Source organism: Oncorhynchus gorbuscha, linkage group LG18 (genome assembly GCF_021184085.1).
Source record: "Oncorhynchus gorbuscha isolate QuinsamMale2020 ecotype Even-year linkage group LG18, OgorEven_v1.0, whole genome shotgun sequence".
Taxonomy (NCBI): domain Eukaryota; kingdom Metazoa; phylum Chordata; class Actinopteri; order Salmoniformes; family Salmonidae; genus Oncorhynchus; species Oncorhynchus gorbuscha.
The window spans coordinates 69,372,376-69,391,892 of NC_060190.1; the positions used below are offsets into that span (position 1 = coordinate 69,372,376).

Below are 19,517 nucleotides of genomic sequence, written 5' to 3' on the forward strand. Positions count from 1 at the left end.
ATTTTTGTTAAAAGACTATAGTTTTGGCAAGTCGTTTTGGACATGTACTTTGCGCATGACACAAGTAATATTTCCAACAATTGTTTACAGACAGATAATTTCACATATTTGCCAGCAGCATACCACCCTGCATACCACTGCTGGCTTGCTTCTGAAGCTAAGCAGGGTTGATCTTGGTCAGTTCCTGGATGGGAGATCAGATGCTGCTGGAAGTGTTGTTGGAAGGCCAGTAGGAGGCACTCTTTCCTCTGGTCTAAAAAAACATATCCTAATGCCCCGGGGCAGTGATTGGAGACACTGTGTAGGGTGCTGTCTTTTGGATGGGAAGTTAAACGGGTGTCCTGACCTCTCTGAGGTCATTAAAGATCCCATGACACTTATCGTAGGGGTGTTAACCCTGGTGTCCTGGCTAAATTCCCAATCTGGCCCTCAAACCATCATGGTCACCTAATAATCCCCAGTTTACAATTGGCTTATTCACCCTGAAACGATTCCCCAGGACGTTGCTGCAAATGAGAACGTGTTCTCAGTAAACATATTTGGTAAAATAACGGATAAAAAAATTAAAAACATAATTCACTGTATCACAAATTCCAGTGGGTCAGAGGTGTACATACACTAAGTTGACCGTGCCTTTAAACAGCTTGGAGAATTCCAGAAAATTATTTTCATGGCTTTAGAAGCTTCTGATAGGCTAATTGACACCATTGGAGTCAATTGGAGGTGTACCTGTGGATGTATTTCAAGGCCTACCTCCACACTCAGTGCCAAACTCAGCCAAGACCTCAGATAAAAATTGGAGACCGCCACAAGTCTGGTTCATCCTTGGGAGCAATTTGGGAACAATTTCCAAATGCCTAAAGGTACCAAGTTCATCTGTACAAACAATAGTACACACGTATAAACACCATGGGACCACGCAGCAGTCATACTGCTCTGGAAGGAGACACATTCTGTCTCCTAGAGATGAAAATACATTGGTGCGAAAAGTGAAAATAAATCCCAGAACAACAGCAAAGGACCTTGCTGGAGGAAACAGGTACAAAAGTATATCTATATCCACAGTAAAAACGAGTCCTATATCGACATAAGCTGAAAGGCCTCTCGGCAAGGAAGAATCCACTACCCCAAAACCACCATAAAAAGTAAGACTACGGTTTGCAACCGCACTTGGGCACAACGATTGTACTTTTTGGAGAAATGTCCTCTGGTCTGAAAAAAATAGATCTGTTTTGTCATAATGACAATCGTTAAGTTTGGATGAAAAAAGGGGATGCTTGCAAGCCGAAGTACACCATCCCAACAGGAAAGCACGGGGGTGTCAGCTTCATGTTTTGGGGGTGCTTTGCTTCCTCTGTTTGCAATCCTAAGGGTCCCAGCTACACAACAAATGGGCATTTTGTTCGATAAAGTCCTTCTTTATATCCCCAAAAGGCAGTTTAGTTGGTGCGTTTGATTCAGTAATCCACCCGTTCCACTCGTTCAACATGCAGACAAAGGAATCCCAAATTCAAGAGTGCCACAAGAATAGAGTACTAATGAGGGACACCTTAAAAGACTACAAATACTTGCTAATACAAAAAAACAAGCCTGAAACCCTTTATAAAGACTATTGACATCTAGTGGAAGCCATAGGAACTGCAATGTGGGAGCTATTTATTTGTGTATTCCATGGACAAATATTGAAATGGCCTGTGACCTCAAAAAAAAGATTTACAGATGGATTTTCCTCAGGTTTTCACCTGCCATATCAGTTCTGTTATACTCACAGACATTATTTATATCCAATGCTTCCAATTATATGCATATCCTAGCCTCTGGGCCTGAGTAACAGGCTGTTTACTTTGTACAGGTAATTTATCCGAACTTCCCGAATACTGCCTCCCTAGCCCTAAGAGGGGACAACAAGTCAAGGTATTGGACAAGTCAAGGTATTGGAGTGGCCATCACAAAGCCCTGACCTCAATCCTATAGAAAATGTTTGGGCAGAACTGAAAAAGCATGTGCGAACAAGGAGGCCTACAAACCTAACTCAGTTACACCAGCTCTGTCAGGAGGAATGGGCCAAAATTCACACAATTTATTGTAGGAATCTTGTGGAAGGCTACCCGAAGCTCTTAACACAAGTTAACCAATTTAAAGACAATACTAACAAATACTAATTGAGAGTATGTAAACTTCTGACCCACTGGGAATGTGATGAAAGAAATAAAAGCTGAAATAAATCATTCTCTACTATTATTCTGACATTTCACATTCTTAAAATAAAGTTGTTTTCTTAATGACCTAAGACAGGGAATGAATGTCAGGAATTGTAAAAAAGGAGTTTAAATGTATTTGGCGAATGTGCATGTAAACTTCCGGCTTCAACTGTATGTGGATTATAATTACTGGACATTTTGTGTAGTGTTCAATACATTTTTCGCTATGGCAAATCAAGTTTGACATTTTTAAGTGGAAATGACAAACTTTATAAGCCTTTTTTAAACCTCAGAATACAACTATTATCAGCTACAAAAGCAAACAAATGAAGATCCTACAACTGTATGCTCAAGACATATGCATTAGCAATGAACCGAAAATAAACAAGGTTACAAATGACTATTGACAAGATAATGATGGTGACTATAGATTGTTTAGGAAGTTCACAGAATGGCTTCAAATGTTATACCACATTGTCATTTGTCATAATGAATATAGACCAGCAAGTTATACAATTACTGTGTCTTAGAAATTACAGAGAACAGCAGCAATGTAATGTTACATACCAAGTGAGGTGATGAATTGTTATCCATGTTCATAACAGCAATTGTCAGAGTTGGCAGGGGAGAAAGTATATTGGAATGAACGGAGATGTACAGTACAGGTAAATCAACATACTTCAACAATGATGTATCATTCAATTTCATCTACAGTATCTTAAAGTGCTCTAATCAAGGGAACATCAGCCTTAGAGATACATTTCCGGATCCTGGATGTAACTCGCATGCTGTAACCGTCCATTCTTACCCTGCACAGTGAGCGTTGCCTTGGATTTACGACCATCCACCTCAAAGTGGTAGATTCCTGCATCGTCTTTTTTACAGTTATCAATGACCAGCTTGTGATTAGCTCCTTCTTTGATGATTTTCACCCTGTCACCACGAGCTACCTGATTACAGAAATAGAGAACGCATTAAATCCAACAGGAGAAAATATCTAGTTTTTCATGTAGCTGTCATAAAATCTTTCCAAATAGTTACTTTTCACTTGAATGACTTCAATAGTTGCGTTTTTCCCCATCATGATTTATCTTCATCAAGCTATTGTTTAGTTGAATCACATATGTTAGTATTGGGCTGCAGCAAAAGCCTGCACACCTTGTGGGCCCCTGGACCAAGGTTGAAGTAAACACTGACTGTATTTTGGGGATTGAAGAACACTGCACTCACCTCTTTCCCGTCTTTAAACCAGAACCCCTCAACATTCGGACTGCTTAGTGTCAAGGACAGCTCTGCTGTTTCATCAAATTTAACTTCGATATCAGAGAGTCCGCATCCAACAAATTGAGCACCTGGATCTATAAATAAATAAAGACAGCAGAAATCGTGAGAATATAGTTTCTAAGTGTGTAATGCACCAGAACCTTCCTTATCTTAGCCGTAAATTGTCATACAGATGTAGGATCTTAATTTGAACCATTTTGATTTACAGCAGGAAAATATTCCTGCAGTAGCAGGATAGTTTAGTATAATGTCAAAGTTTGTAATGCACCACAAATCTCTGCTGTAAATCGCAAACATACTGTATATGCTCTTACTCAATGGAACTAGATACACAAAGTAAAAGGGATAGTTCACTCAAATTACAAAATTACATATTGGTTGACTTACTCTGTAAGCAGTCTATGGACAAGGTAAGACAGCAACCATGCTTTGGTTCTCTTTACATGGCCACTGTCTCCAAACTTTAAAACAATTTTGTCCAAAATCCAATGCAAGTCAATACAGTATATCCAATGTTTTGTATTCCATGTCCAAATCATCTCAAAGTAACTTTATTGAGCTAGACAATCAATTTTAAGGTGATTTTGAAATTACATGCAAAACATTCTAACATCAGAGATATTGACATGTTTTGTTTTTGGATATACAGTTCCTTCGGAAAGTATTCAGACCCATACGTTACAACCTTATTCTAAAATGGATGAAATATTTACAAAAATCCTAAGAAATCTACACACAATACCTGACAATGATCAAGCTAAAACTGGTTTTTAGAATTGTTTTCAAATTGACTGACAGCTCTGGCTGCTCCTTGCAGACTGGCAGCTCCTTGCAGACTGGCAGCTCCTTGCAGACTGGCAGCTCTGGCTGCTCCATGCAGACCGACAGCTCCTTGCAGACTGACAGCTCTGGCTGCTCCATGCAGACTGGCCGCTCTGGCTGCTTCATGCAGACTGACAGCTCTGGCTGCTCCATGCAGACTGACAGCTCTGGCTGCTCCATGCAGACTGACAGCTCTGGCTGCTCCATGCAGACTGACAGCTCTGGCTGCTCCATGCAGACTGACAGCTCTGGCTGCTCCATGCAGACTGACAGCTCTGGCTGCTCCATGCAGGCTGACAGCTCTGGCTGCTCCATGTAGGCTGACAGCTCTGGCTGCGCTGAACAGACAGGAGACTCCAGCAGCGCTGTAGAGGAAGAAGGCTCTAGCTGCGCTGAACAGGTGTGAGACTCCGGCAGCGCAGGAGATGAGGAAAGCTCTGACAACGCTAGATAGGCAGGAGACTCCGACAGCGCTGGAGAGGCGAGGCGCACTGTAGGCCTGATGTGTGGTGTTGCCTGTTACCACGCTGCTTGGTCCGGGTGTGGTGGGTGATTCTGTAACGGTTCTCTTTTGGTGAAGGAGAGTCGGACCAAAATGCGGCGTGTAGATTGCGATCCATGTTTATTCAACTGAAGCAACACCAATCTAAATACAAACACTACAAAACAATAAACGTAACAAAAACCGAAACAGTCTAATACTGGTGCACATACACACAGCACAAGGAAATCAAGACACTAAGGACAATCACCCACGAAACACTCAAAGAATATGGCTGCCTAAATATGGTTCCCAATCAGACACAACGATAAACACCTGCCTCTGATTGAGAACCACTCCAGACAGCCATAGACTTTGCTAGATACCTCCATTAAGCCACACACAATAACTAACAAAACCCCAAGACAAAACACACCACAATAAACCCATGTCACACCCCGGCCTGACCAAATAAATAAAGACAAACACAAAATACTTTGACCAGGGTGTGACAACAAGAGCCTTACAGAAGCATTTCCTGATCTTGGATGCAATCCACAGTAACCGTCCATCCTTACCTGAAACAGTGAACTTTGCCTCAGATTTATGACCATCCACCTCAAATGAATAGACTCCTGCATCGTCTTTTTTACAGTTTTCAATTACCAGCTTGTGACTGGCTCCATCTTGGATGATTTTCAGCCCATCCTCATTGGTTAGCTGATGACAGAAATAGAGAATGGATTCAATACAGCAGGGGACTGAAAATAGCTTCTTGTTGTTCATTCAACTGTCATAGCTTATTTGCAAATGAGTATTATTTCCCGTTATTTAACTTTGACAATAAATACACATCTTCAAGCTGTTTAGTTTAATCAAATGTGTTAGTATTGGTCTGGAGCAAAAGCCTGCACAACATGTGTGTCTCCTGAAACAAGGTTGAAGAACACTCTATTTGTGTGATTTAAGAATACTGCACTCACTCGTTGCCCGTCTTTAAGCCAGACTCCCTCACAGTTCTCATGGCTCAGTATGCAGGACAGTTCTGCTGTTTCCCCGAGGCTGCCAGTAATATCAGCCAGTCCATTAAGGAATTGAACACCTGGATAAAATCAAATCCATGTCACATGCGCCAAATACAACAGGTAGACCTTACAGTGAAATACTTACTTATGAGCCCCTAACCGACAGTGCAGTTTAAAAAAATACAGATAAAAGTAAGAGATAATTAAAGAGCAGCAGTGAAATAACAATATATACAGAGGGGGTGCCGGTACAGAGTCAATGTGCGGGGGTACCAATTAGTTGAAGTAGTTTGTACATGTTTCCCATGCTTGTTCAATGAACCATAAACAATTTATGAACATGCACCTGTTGAAACGGTCGTTAAGACACTAACAGCTCACAGACGGTAGTCAATTAAGGTCACAGTTATGAAAACTTAGGACACTAAAGAGGCCTTTCTACTGACTCTGAAAAACACCAAAAGAAAGATGCCCAGATGCCCCTGCTCATCTAAGTGAACGTGCCTTAGGCATGCTGCAAGGAGTCATGAGGACTGCAGATGTGGCCAGGGAAATAAATTGCAATGTCCGTACTGTGAGATGCTTAAGACAGCGCTACAGGGAGACAGGACGGACAGCTGATCATCCTCACAGTGGCAGACCACGTGTAACAACATCTGCACAAGATCGATCCATCCGAACATCACACCTGTGGGACAGATACAGGATGGCAACAACAAATGCCCGAGTTACACCAGGAATGCTCAATCCCTCCATCAATGCTCAGACTGTCCGCAATAGGCTGGACTGAGGGCTTGTAGGCCTGTTGTAAGAAAGGTCCTCACCAGACATCACCGGCAACAACGTCGCCTGTGGGCACAAACCCACCGTCGCTGGACCAGACAGGACTGGCAAAAAGTGCTCTTCGCTGACGAGTTGCGGTTTTGTCTCACCAGGGGTGATGGCTGGATTCACGTTTATCATTGAAGGAATGAGCGTTACACCGAGGCCTGTACTCTGGAGCGGGATCAATTTGGAGGTGGAAGGTCCATCATGGTCTGGGGCGGTGTGTCACAGCATCATCGGACTGAGCTTGTTGTCATTGCAGGCAATCTCAATGCTGTGCGTTACATGGACGACATCCTCCTCCCTCATGCAGGCTCATCCTGACTCTCCAGCATGACAATGCCACCAGCAATAAAGTCCTTCTTTATATTCCAGAAAAGTATGTTCAGTTGGCGCGTTTGATTGCGTAATCCACCGTTCCACTCGTTCAAAGGAATCCCAAAAGTTACCGGTAAACAAATCAAAAAACATTTCTACTCAATCCTCAGGTACCCTAATATGTAAATAAACAATACAATTTAAGACAGAATGTCGTATGTTCAATACCGGAGATAAATAATGCCCTCATTCACGCGCTCCACCAGAGTCCTAATAAGGGACACCTTGAAAAACTCATTTTTCAAAAACAACAAGAATGAAACCCTTTCTAAAGACTGTTGACATCTAGTGGAAGCCATAGGAACTGCAATCTGGGAGGAAATCTTTTGAATATCCCATAGACTAGCATTGAAATGGCCTGTGACCTAAAACAAATATTTTCGGTATGGATTCTCTGGTTCTATCCTGCCATATCAGTTCTGTTATACTCACAGACCTTATTTTAACAGTTTTAGAAACTTCAGAGTGTTTCCAATGCTACCAATTATATGCATATCCTAGCTTCTGGGCTTGAGTAATAGGCGGTTTACTTTCAATCATCCAAACTTCCAAATAGTGCCCCCTAATGCAGCTGGTGGCCATACCAGATACTGACTTTTACTTTTGACTTGACCCCCCCCCCTCCCTTTGTTCAGGGACACATTCTTCCATTTCTATTAGTCAGGTCTGTGGAACTTGTTCAGTTTATTTATCCGTTGTTGAATCTTGTTATGTTCTTACAAATATTTACACATGTTAAGTTTGCTGAAAATAAACGCAATTGACAGTGAGTGTACGATTCTTTTTTGATGAGTTTACATCCTACCGTTTACATCCTACCTATAATCTAGACAGGTAATGCATGACATATTTCCTCATGATCTCATCTGTATATTGGCATTTTTATAAATACACTATAAATACACACAAAATGATGTGGACACCCGTTCAAATGAGTGGATTCGGCTATTTCAGCCACACCTTTGCTGACAGGTATATAAAATAGAGCACACAGCCATGTAATCTCTGTAGACAAACATTGGCAGTAGAATGGCCTTACTGAAGAGCTCAGTGACTTTCACCATGGCACCGTCATAGGATGCCACATTTCCAACAAGTCAGTTCATCAAATTTCTGCCCTGCTAGAGCAGCCCTGGTCAACTGTAAGTGCTGTTATTGTGAAGTGGAAACATCTAGGAGCAACAACAGCTCAGCCACGAAGTGGTAAGCCACACAAGCTCACAGAGCGGGATGGCTGACTGCTGAAGTGCGTACTGCATAAAAATTGTCTGTCATTGGTTGCAACACTTACTACCGAGTTCCAAACTGCATCCGGAAGCAATGTCAGCACAATAACTGTTTGTCAGGAGCTTCATGAAATGGGTTTCCATGGCCGAGCAGCCACACACAAGCCTACAATCACCATGTGCTATTTCAAGTGTCAGCTGGAAAGGTGTAAAGCTTCCACTGGACTCAGTGGAAACGCACTCTTTGGAGTGATGAATCACGCGTCACCATCTGGGTGTATCTGGGTTTGACAGATGCCAGGAGAATGCTACCTGCCCCAATACATAGTGCCAACTGTAATGTTTGGTAGACAATTTTGTGCTTCCAACTTTGTGGCAGCAGCTTGGGGAAGGCCCTTTCCTGTTTCAGCATTACAATGCCCGTGCGCCTAAAGCGAGGTCCATACATAAATGGTTTGTTGAGATCTGTGTGAAAGAACTTGACTGGCCTGCAAAGAACCCTGCAATAAAATGCAAATTAATTACTTAAAAATCATATAAATGTGATTTTCTGGATTTTTGTTTTAGATTCTGTCTCTCACAGTTGAAGTGTACCGATGATAAAAAATTACAGACCACTACATGCTTTGTAAGTAGGAAAACCTGCAAAATCGGCAGTGTATCAAATACTTGTTCTCCCCACTGTAAATGATTATAAACTCGGTGGTTCGAGCCCGGAATGCTGATTGGCTAAAAGCCATGTTATCAGACGGTATACCATTGGTATAACAAAACATGTATTTTTACTGCTCTAATTAGGTTGGTAACCAGTTTATAGTAGCAATAAGGCACCTCGGGATTTTGTGATATTTGGCCAATATACCACAGCTAAGAGCAGTGTCCAGGCACTCCGCGTTGCGTCATGCATAAGAACAGCCCTTAGCCATGGTATACTGTATTAGCCATATACCACACCTCCTCGGGCCTTATTGCTTAAATATACTATTTGAAGTGAAACAAACAGAAGTACATTTTTTGCTTTTAGTAAAAAAAAAAGGTTATTGACAATATACATTTATGGACTTAGTAGTCAATGCACCTCTGGGGCACGTTCAGCAGGATGCAACGTATTGGAACGTTCATATAGAAATAGACTATGTAGAACAAACATGCCTCTCCGACATGTATAAATATGGAATCACATATAAATTCCATGAATAGAGCCTATCTGTGTCACCATCATCGTACGATCGTCATAGTGAGGAGACCAAAGCAAAGCACAGCGTGATGTGAATACATGTTCTATATTTAATGAAGAAAGAACACTAAAACAAACTTACAAAAACAACGAACGTGATGCTATATATAAACAGTGCAGACGCAGGCAACTAGACATAGACAATAACCCACGAAATACCCAAAGAAGAAGGCTGCCTAAAAATGGTTCCCAATCAGAGACAACGATGAACAGCTGTCTCTAATTGAGAACCAATCTAGGCAACCACAGCCATACATAAACACCTAGATGGTAAACAACCCCATAAACCTACAAAAAACCCTAGACAGTACAAAAACACATACATCACCCATGTCACACCCTGACCTAGCCAAAATATATAAAGAAAACAAAGAATATATAGGTCAGGGCGTGACAGTACCCCCCCCCCCCCCCCACAAACGTGCGGACTCCTGCCGCAAAACCAAATCAGAAGGGGAGTGTCCGAGAGGGCCTTTTTCATGGCGGCGGTTCAGGTGCGGGACGTGGACCCCGCTCTACCTCAGTCTTGGCCCACTTAGGTGATGCTTCTGGAGCGGGGAACCTCGCAGGGGGCCCCGGACTGAAGATCATCATAGAGAGCGCCACTGGATGGACAGCCACCTCTGGACTGAGGAGCGGCACTGGCAGCACCGAACAGGAGGGAGATTCTAGTATCGCCGGCATGACAGGCGGCTCTGGCGGCTCCGGGCTGGCTGACGGCTCTGGTGGCTCCGGACTGGAGGGAGACTCTGGCGGATCCGGACTGGAGGGAGACTCTGGCGGATCCGGACTGGAGGGAGACTCTGGCGGATCCGGACTGGAGGGAGACTCTGGCGGATCCGGACTGGAGGGAGACTCTGGCGGATCCGGACTGGAGGGAGACTCTGGCGGATCCGGACTGGAGGGAGACTCTGGCGGATCCGGACTGGAGGGAGACTCTGGCGGATCCGGACTGGGTATTGTTGCCGGACGCTCTGGACTGGGTACTGTAGCCGGACGCTCTGGACTGGGTACTGTAGCCGGATGCTCTGGACTGGGTACTGTAGCCGGACGCTCTGGACTGGGTACTGTAGCCGGACGCTCTGGACTGGGTACTGTAGCCGGACGCTCGGACTGGCGAGCGCACTGGAGGCCTGGTGCGTGGTATCGGTACTGGTGGTGCCAGGCTGAGAACACACACCTCAGGATGAGTGCGAGAAGCAGGAACAGGACACACCGGGTTGTGAAGGTGTACTGGAGACCTGGTGTGTATAGCCGGCATCAAATCTTACGGAACTTTAACACAAGTTTCAGGCTGAGTACGAGGAACTGACACAGGTGGCATCAGACAGCTAACATGCTCCTCAGGGCGAATGCCATGCATCCTACGCCAAATCAACAGGTCTCTCTCTGCTTGCTCTGCCTTGGGGTGGCGATATTCCCCTGGTTATGCCCAGGGTCCTCCGCCGTCCAGAATTTCCTCCCAAGTCCATGAGTCCTGCGTTCGCTGCTCCTGCCTTTAATCACGCTGCTTGGTTCTTTCATGGTGGGTTATTCTGTCACGATCGTTGCAGTGAGGAGACCAAAGCGAAACCGTGATTTGAATACATGTTCTATATTTAATGAATAAAGAACACTAGAACAAACTTACAAAACAACAAACGAGACTCTATATATAAACAGTGCAGACATAGAAAATAACCCACGAAATACCCAAAGAAGATGGCTGCCTAAATATGGTTCCCAATCAGAGACAATGGTGAACAGCTGCCTCTAATTGAGAACCAATCTAGGCAACCACAGACATACATACACACCTAGATGGTAAACAACCCCATAAACCTACAAAAAACCCTAGACAGTACAAAAACACATACATCACCCATGTCACACCCTAACCTAACCAAAATATATAAAGTAAACAAAGAATACTCAGGTCAAGGCAGTCTGCAAGGTTTAACAAAGTTTGGCAACTGAACGTGGCCCTTGATATGATGTGTGACAACCCACCAGTACTTATCAGCTAACTGGTATATGACTCTCTGTAGTGCTATCTAGGAAGTACTGCAAGTCCTGGTCTGTTGCTGACAAAGCCTGCTAATGTAGTCTACACAGCAAAAAAAAGGCTTTGCTTATAAATCAAAGGCTGAAGTCAATCTTCAATAAACAGTCCCACAACAAAGCTTTGATAAAAATAATGAATCTAAGGTCAGCTTATTTGTCAAGTACAAATTAAGCTACCATATAAAAATGACAATACATTAAAGTCAGAGTTTAACATACAACAAGCTCCCTACTGTTTGCTGAGATTCCCTCAGGCAGTATTGTGTCAGCTTATCATTTAAACCACAGCTGCCATCAGACTGAAATGAAGGAAACCAACACCTTTTAGGGTTTCTGGAAACAGTTTAGTCTTCTACATTCGGATGTAGTTACATACATTTGTATGTACAAGTGTAAAAAGGTTAGCAAATTATCAAAAAAGCAACGGAAAGTTGCTGATGATAAACCCAGCAAAGACCATTGGACATCAATTTTCCCAGTAATAATTTGAGATAAAAATTAAAGTAACTTTTTAATTTAATGTTACATATTCAAACCAAATGTACATCAATTTTCGCTCTAGTTTGTAGGTTTTTTTTTTTTTCTTGATGATTCATCGACAATCTGTGATTATATATCATACATAATATCACAGCATTTTATTCTAAATGACTTTGATTACTGGCCTTTTCTAACATGCAATAGTCAACCTCTGTCTTCTCTTATCACGTCACGTCCAGAGAATCGGTCAGTCTGGTATTTCACCCCACTCCAGGCCTTGACTCTTTCTCCAAGTTGATTATCATAACCAATGCACATATCATTCATCTAATCTCCTTATGTATCTTTGGCAGCAACTACAAAGTTTTACAAGCATCATCAAGACAGTCAGCTTAATACCTTTACATTAGCAGCAACACAACAAGAGCAACAAAACACTGCTGCCTACACAATGTCCTTAAATGTAGGCAACATTGAGTTTCCTAATGTACTGGGATAGAAAAAGTTGTTGAACCATTTACCTTTACCTCCATGTCCTTCTCCATCCCCCTCTCCGGCTCCTGCTGCATCCGCAGCATCCTTCTCTGCTTGGGCCCATCTAGCTGCATCCGCAGCATCCTTCTCTGCTTGGGCCCGTCTGGCTGCATCCGCAGCATCTTTCTCTGCTTGGGCCCATCTGGCTGCATCCGCTGGGTCCATCCCTGCTTGGGCCCGTCTGGCTGCATCCGCAGCATCCTTCTCTGCTTGGGCCCGTCTGGCTGCATCCGCAGCATCCTTCTCTGCTTGGGCCCGTCTGGCTGCATCCGCAGCATCCTTCTCTGCTTGGGCCCGTCTGGCTGCATCCAGGTCATCCTTTTCCTTCTGCAGCTTAGCGGACAGCTCTGCGGCTATCTTAGCCAGGTTCTCTCCTCCACCACCAGCCGTGGTGGTTTTACGGGACGCTTTTCCCCCACGCATGTTTGGGTCATTATCGGCTGAGTGAACAGGGACATGGAAAGAGGGGTTTAAGTTCAAGTATAAGGCTTCATGTTTATGTTAGTTTTTGCTTATAAAATATTGTATCACAGTTGTCCCACCTTCCACAATAAGCCAAGCGTTGCAGGAGGTAATGCCAGCCATGGCAGTGTAGACTCCTTTGTCGACTTGGGCACAATCTTTCACTTTTAAGCTGTGAATGAGGTGGTCTTCTGACACAGTGATGTCAAACTTGTCCCCTTGTTCGAGAGGGATCTTCTTTCCAGTCCACACAATCTTTTGGAAGGGGTGGGACAAGACACACTCAAACATGGCATCCTCTCTCTCCTTAGCCTTCACCTCCTGAATCTTGACCACAAACTCCACTGGTATAACTGTAGAGGGAAAGACAGTACGATATTGGTGGGAAACATTTCTCTCAAACATTCCTAAAGAATAATCAAATGATATACTGTGTTACAGTTGCTAAGTTGGTCATACAGAAAGGTAGGAGAAGACACTCTTACTCTTAAAGTCAGTTGAGAAACAATTGGCATCCTCAACGTCCACCTGGTACAACCCAGCGTCGTCTGGCATCAGGTCATTGATGCTAAAGATATACTTTTTGCCAATTTTGTTTAGGTTGTGCTTCCCGCTGCCGTCGTCAGAATAGGGAACCATTACCCCATCCTTTTGGGCAGAAAAGTCAAACACATTATGCACTTCATAACATATTTTGTGAATCATTTAGCTTATCACTGGCTTCCATGGTGGGAGGGAGGACGTACCTTGAATAGGAAAACCTGACTGTTGGGATTCTTCAGTTCCATGTCTAGTTCAAACTCTGCTGAGCCATCTGTTTTCACCTCAATATGTTTAAGATTGTCCAGTTTTTCAACAACCTATAAAATTGTCAGAGAGGATCAGGATAGTCTAAAGCAGGATGGTAAATTATTACCCACAAGGTATAGTAATCTGTAAATTGATTGCCTTGTTGCATCATCGCTGATACCTTTGCCTGTTCCTCCTCTCTCTCTTTCTTCTTTAAGTTCAGCTGCTTCAGCATCCAGCGGAAGTCACTGACTCCATACTCGATGCAGACCTTCTCGTAGTCCTTCTTAGGTGAGCTCAGCAACACCTCCCAGAACTTTGGATCAATCTCTCCCTCCTTCTTCTTTAGTTGTGGTTTAGTTCGTACAACCCTTAAATGGGAATAGGAAGAGTTAAAACTCTGGAGAAACTAGTGGTTGGCCATCCTTATCTATTTGTCACAACACTATCCTTGATATGTCTGTCTGAAGTATAGTCCAAATGAATGGTTTCCAAAAATGTACATGTATACTCCCAAAACGGGACATGAAGTAATTGCTTCGGATATGTGTACTTGGATCAGTAATTTACTTCCTCTTAAGCATTTTTCTGAAATCCTCTGGTGCCGCTCTTTTTGGACCTAGAAAGATTAAGAGTTAAAATAACTAGCCGGATAAATAGGTGATCTCGAATCTTCATACGCTAAGGAATTGTGTAATATTAGGATATACAATCATTTTCACACCTGTTGTCGCTTTCTTCTTGAATCCAACTGAAAATAGAAAACAATATATTTTTGTATTGCTAATAGAAAATGTGTTTTAGCAAAGTGAACACAGTGCCATTTCAATTAATCATCCTAATGACATAAATCAATTCATTTCTCACCCTCAATAACATTCAAGGTGGCAGTGCAAACTGCTCTTCCATATTCATTGGCGGCAAAACATTTGTAGGTGTCAGCTTGTTCTGCTCTTACATTGGGTATCTGATGAAATGACAACATTGTAGTGAGATTTAACCCTACACTCGGTCGATACCGCACCAGACATACTGTAGGTCTAGTGCTTTTAGATATCAATTTAATAGCAAGGCTTTCTAATGCATTGGCATCCTTGCACAATAGCTAATTATTAGATAACGACTATTTAAAGGGTTGAAATTGTTGTGCGTGCCTTTAGCTTGCTGCTCCTACTTACCTCAAGAAAATATTCTTCCATAGTCTCATCATATCTACTGATATACTTCACTGGATCCTCCAGCGGGCCTTTGTTCCTGGCCCAGGTGATGTTTGGTTTAGGCACTCCGCTTACCATACTTTTGAAAAAGGCTAATTTACCTGAAAGCATAGATATGTGTATTGCACTATGAACATTAATGCTCTACTTAACTCTATACCTGAAAGTCACCAAATGTTAATGTACTCTGCTAGAAACAAAGTCTTCTTACAGCCCAGAAATCAAGTTTGTGCACGTCAGTTTATACAGTAACAAGAGACCCTACCCTCTTGGATCGTCAAAGCGATGGGCTTGCGGGTGAAGTCGGGGGTGGACATGCCCTCTGGTACTTCCTCCACAAACTGTGTTATCATAACTCCAGGGACTCTGGATCTTCTTTTAATAGCCACTGTTGAAGTCCGAAAACAAATACTCTCAGCTCGAAGTTGTTGTGAAGAAACCAAACAAAACAGCAACCAACATATAAGAAACATTTCCTGAATTAGAGAAATATTACAAAACATCATGAATGTTTTGTGTAGGTCAGTATTTTATTTTTTCACACAAGTTTTAAATAAAGTACACTCTTAACCATCAATATTATACAAGGGGCTGTATTACTTTGGTTGACTGCGTTTGAAGGTGCATTTTAGTCATTCCTCCACAAGTGGTCAATATTTGATTTCCGAAGCAAAAATAAACGTGAAATGGAAAGATTGAAGTTATTCTAAATAAATGTATTGCTTTACATGGAAACAAATATAATACATAACCCCAGTGAATAATATTGGAAAAATATTTTGTTTAAAAAAACGTCAGTAAATCTTTAGATCATTAGTAGCTCATTCAAATAATATCCTTTATTTTAAATATTTTACTTGAAACTTGGTCCTGGAAACGAACATTGTATCGTCACTAATTAACATTCGGATGTCTTTAAGGTTAATTTGTTTAATCGTTTGAGAAACCACAACAAAGTTCAGCCCTCCAGGACAGGGTTTTCAGTAACAATCAGGATAATCTTCAAATAACATAAATCTTTGGCGGATTGGGGGATCGTGTCTGGAGCATTAATTATGTGTGCACCAGTTTTGTTCTCCACCATCTTGAAGTGATTTTTTAACCAGAGTGATTCTTTTGAAATATGATCACTGTAAACATGGCATGCATTGAGTTGAAGTGCATTTCAGCAGTTTCCCAACGTCAACCTTCCTACCTTGACCCTGGGGCGCCCAGTCATCTTCTGCTAGTAAAAGCATATGCCGCACATGAATGGAGGCAGACAACAGAACAAAATGCTGACAAACTGGCACTGCTTAGTCTTCTCACTGGGCACAGATGTCAATTCAACGTCTATTCCTTTATGTCTATTCCACGTCATTTCCATTCTATTGAAATAACGTGGAAACAACGTTGGTTCGACCAGTGTGTGCCCAGTTTGTTAACACTGACAGAAAAGGCAGACATATGCTAAAATATGTCTCAGTGGGCTACACAGTGCATACAAAATACAAGAAGAGCTACAAATTATGACAAACAAGGTAAAAATAGGGACATTGTAGAAGCAGGCATTTCTAAAAGACATTTGCTAAAAGACAAACACAGGACATGTGGTAGAGGCTCGTTGGCTAAAAAGTCTTCAATACACCCGTTTTATAGTACTAAAATCTCCAAAACAATTTCCCAGTTCAAGCCTCTAAAAATATGTTATTTTACAGCACAATACAAATGACTCTGCCTGCCCAGCACATTGCTACCATATTTTTTTATTTCGAGTCAATGTTGGTCCCAATAGATAAAATATGGATTTGCCAGAGAGGAGAGATGGTTGAAATCAAATTTCATAATAGTTGATTAATTTCTTTAAGATTATCTTTAGTGTCCATTTATAATGTATCATCTGTTCCATCAATGAATGCCTCTGGATGACATTTCAATTATAATTTTTTGTGTCACAGTATACTTTCACACCAGTTTTAAGTGTACACTCTTACACTTCAATTGTATACATGGAGCTGTATTACATTGGTTGGCTGCATTTCAAGGTGCATTTTAGTCAACCGTCCACAAGAGGTCAACATTTCATTTCCACAGCAAAAAGGAAATAGAAACATTTATGTAATTCGAATTAAATGTATTGCTTATTTACTTCATATGGGAACAAATTGAATAATAGAGGAAGAATATTTTGTCCAAACAAGTGGAGTAAATATTTGTATCATTAGTAATTCAAATCATATACTTTTTTTCAAATCTTTCAAATTAACCTTGGCCCTGGAAATGAATATTTTCTTGTCACTTAGTCTTAGGCCATACAAATTCAATTATCAGTTTAACGGCTGTCCCGTTTCACATTTCTTAAAAAGAAAATATAAAGTTGAGATGTTGTACTGAAAAATTGCAAGATTATAGCAAAAATTAAATTCTCAAGCTTCTAGTAAAGAGATACACAACTTCCTATCAGATTATGAAAAGCTACGTTTGCCTCAGACCCGGCTGGCACAGGCTTTCAATGATGCTATCCCACTTTGACACCAATGGTGAATGGGGGTATCCCACACTAGGACTCACACCCAAATCACTGTGACTGCCATTAAAAACCTTAGCCGTGACAACAAGAAGCTAGAATCTTTGACAAAGTTGCCTGATGTTGAATTTTACAAGGTGGTGCACTTTAAAAAATATATATATTTGCTCCCACACATCACTTAATATGAACATGAAATCAGCTAAACCGGTAGTCAAGTTTGAATGGCCTTACTGATTAGTGTCATCATCAATTGAAAAACAGCAACATCAGAAAGTTCAGCCCACCCAGGACAGGATTTACGGTAACAATCAGGATTATCAATTACATTATCAATTACATTGATAATCATAAAATCACATTAATCTTTACAGAAGGATGGGGTATCATCTATAATGGGAACACCGACTTCCTTCACACTTGATTTTTTTCTGCCCCATCCTGAAGTGATTTTTTTTATCAGAGTGCTTCTTTAAAATATGATCACTGTAAACATGGCATGGATCTTTAGGTTGCAGTGCGTTTCCAAAAGTGAATCTTCCTACCGTGACCCTGGGGCGCCCAGTCATCTTCTGCTAGTTAAAGCACATGACGCACATGAATGGAGACATACAATAGAACTAAGATACTGACAAACTGGCACAGCTTTGGCTTAACAATGACAGAGAAGGCCCACTGACAGACATATGCTAAAATATATCACAGTGGGATACGCAATGTGTATAACATACAAGAAGAGCTACAACATATAACAAATAATGTAAAAATAGGGACAGGTAGCACTACTTGAATTAATTCTAATTGTAATTTAATTGTAGCATTAATTGAAGCTAAAATACAGATACAGTACATGTGTTAGAGGGTGCTGGTTGGGTAAAAGTTATTCATCACTGAAAATCTCCTAAACAATTTCCCAGTTCAAGCCTAGAAAAATGTTTTATTTTACAGCACAATACTAATGACTGTTCCTGCAAACCACGTTGCATCTTGAGGTAACTATCAGTGCTACCAAATAAAATGTTTCTGCCTGGAGTCAGTGGTCCCAATAGATAAAACATGGATTGCCAGAGGGGAGAGAAGGAGATGATTGATTTCATTTAGATTTCATTCGATCTCTTGTGTCATCCTAATCACGGTTGCATTGTTAGGAGAGTCTTACCATCTTTCCTTCAAGTACCTTGTCCTGTGTGGCTCAGTTGGTAGAGCATGGCAATCTTGTTGTGGGATCAATTCCCACGGTGGTCAGCACAAAATGTATGCACTCACTAAGTTGCTCTGGATGAGAACATCTACTAAAATGAAACGTAATGAAGTAAGGATGACAGTGCTTCTCCAAATGATCCTGTTTTTTCCTGCACCTTTCTATTGCTTGAAGGGAAGTTCTTGGGAACATTGGACAAGATGAAAAAGTGCTCGGTTTGATGTCTTCCAACATGTCCACAAGTTTTGTTTGCAGGAAACCAGATGGTTCAGAAATATATAAGGATGTGTTTTTTTCTTCAAATAATGCAGAGATGGATGTTACCAAGATGCTTCAGAGGAACGAGCGGTGGAAGTCTGTTTCATATACTTGGCCAGAGTGTACAATATATTTATTTATAATTGTATTCTCATTAAATTCCTTTCCCAGTGGTTGTGGCACTTTCATTAACCAATCATATAAAGCGCTTAGCCTGCAATAACCCACTCATATTAGCTTGAAAGATTGAACAAAGTCAGGGGGAACTTGAAGATGGATAGAGGATGGTCTTATGTAGAAATGTGTTTCTAGTTATTTCTATCTGCAGTAGGACCTTCATTTCCATGTTGCTGTACTCCTTTAAACTAAAAGTCATATTTGACATTGGGTGATTTGGATCAACCAAATGTAACCAATGTTTTGGCCGAAAGGTTAGAGAAGGTCAAGTGTTATGTATGATACTTACCCTGCCCTGGTGGGGGCGCAGTTGCCCCTGGTATCTTCATACTGATATCTGGACTTGTTGAAGGCCAATTCAGAGAGTTAGA

The 19,517-nt window shown here is 41.6% G+C and overlaps 1 protein-coding gene across 1 annotated transcript in view; it reads right to left on the reverse strand.

Annotated features, from left to right (window-relative positions):
• LOC124003698 (immunoglobulin-like and fibronectin type III domain-containing protein 1) overlaps window positions 1–19,517 on the reverse strand; it is a 33,816-nt gene extending 14,299 nt beyond the window's left edge. Inside the window, exons 1-16 of the mRNA XM_046312230.1 lie at window positions 19,436–19,517; window positions 18,056–18,082; window positions 16,200–16,226; window positions 15,270–15,392; window positions 14,966–15,105; window positions 14,655–14,754; window positions 14,358–14,394; window positions 13,969–14,158; window positions 13,745–13,858; window positions 13,484–13,646; window positions 13,079–13,351; window positions 12,524–12,976; window positions 5,772–5,890; window positions 5,367–5,508; window positions 3,432–3,559; window positions 3,010–3,151 (exon numbers count right to left, since the gene is read on the reverse strand). Of these exons, the coding sequence (XP_046168186.1) occupies window positions 3,010–3,151; window positions 3,432–3,559; window positions 5,367–5,508; window positions 5,772–5,890; window positions 12,524–12,976; window positions 13,079–13,351; window positions 13,484–13,646; window positions 13,745–13,858; window positions 13,969–14,158; window positions 14,358–14,394; window positions 14,655–14,754; window positions 14,966–15,105; window positions 15,270–15,392; window positions 16,200–16,226; window positions 18,056–18,082; window positions 19,436–19,475 (2,218 nt within the window). The 5' untranslated portion in view covers window positions 19,476–19,517. The remainder of the gene's footprint in view (window positions 1–3,009; window positions 3,152–3,431; window positions 3,560–5,366; window positions 5,509–5,771; window positions 5,891–12,523; window positions 12,977–13,078; window positions 13,352–13,483; window positions 13,647–13,744; window positions 13,859–13,968; window positions 14,159–14,357; window positions 14,395–14,654; window positions 14,755–14,965; window positions 15,106–15,269; window positions 15,393–16,199; window positions 16,227–18,055; window positions 18,083–19,435) is intronic.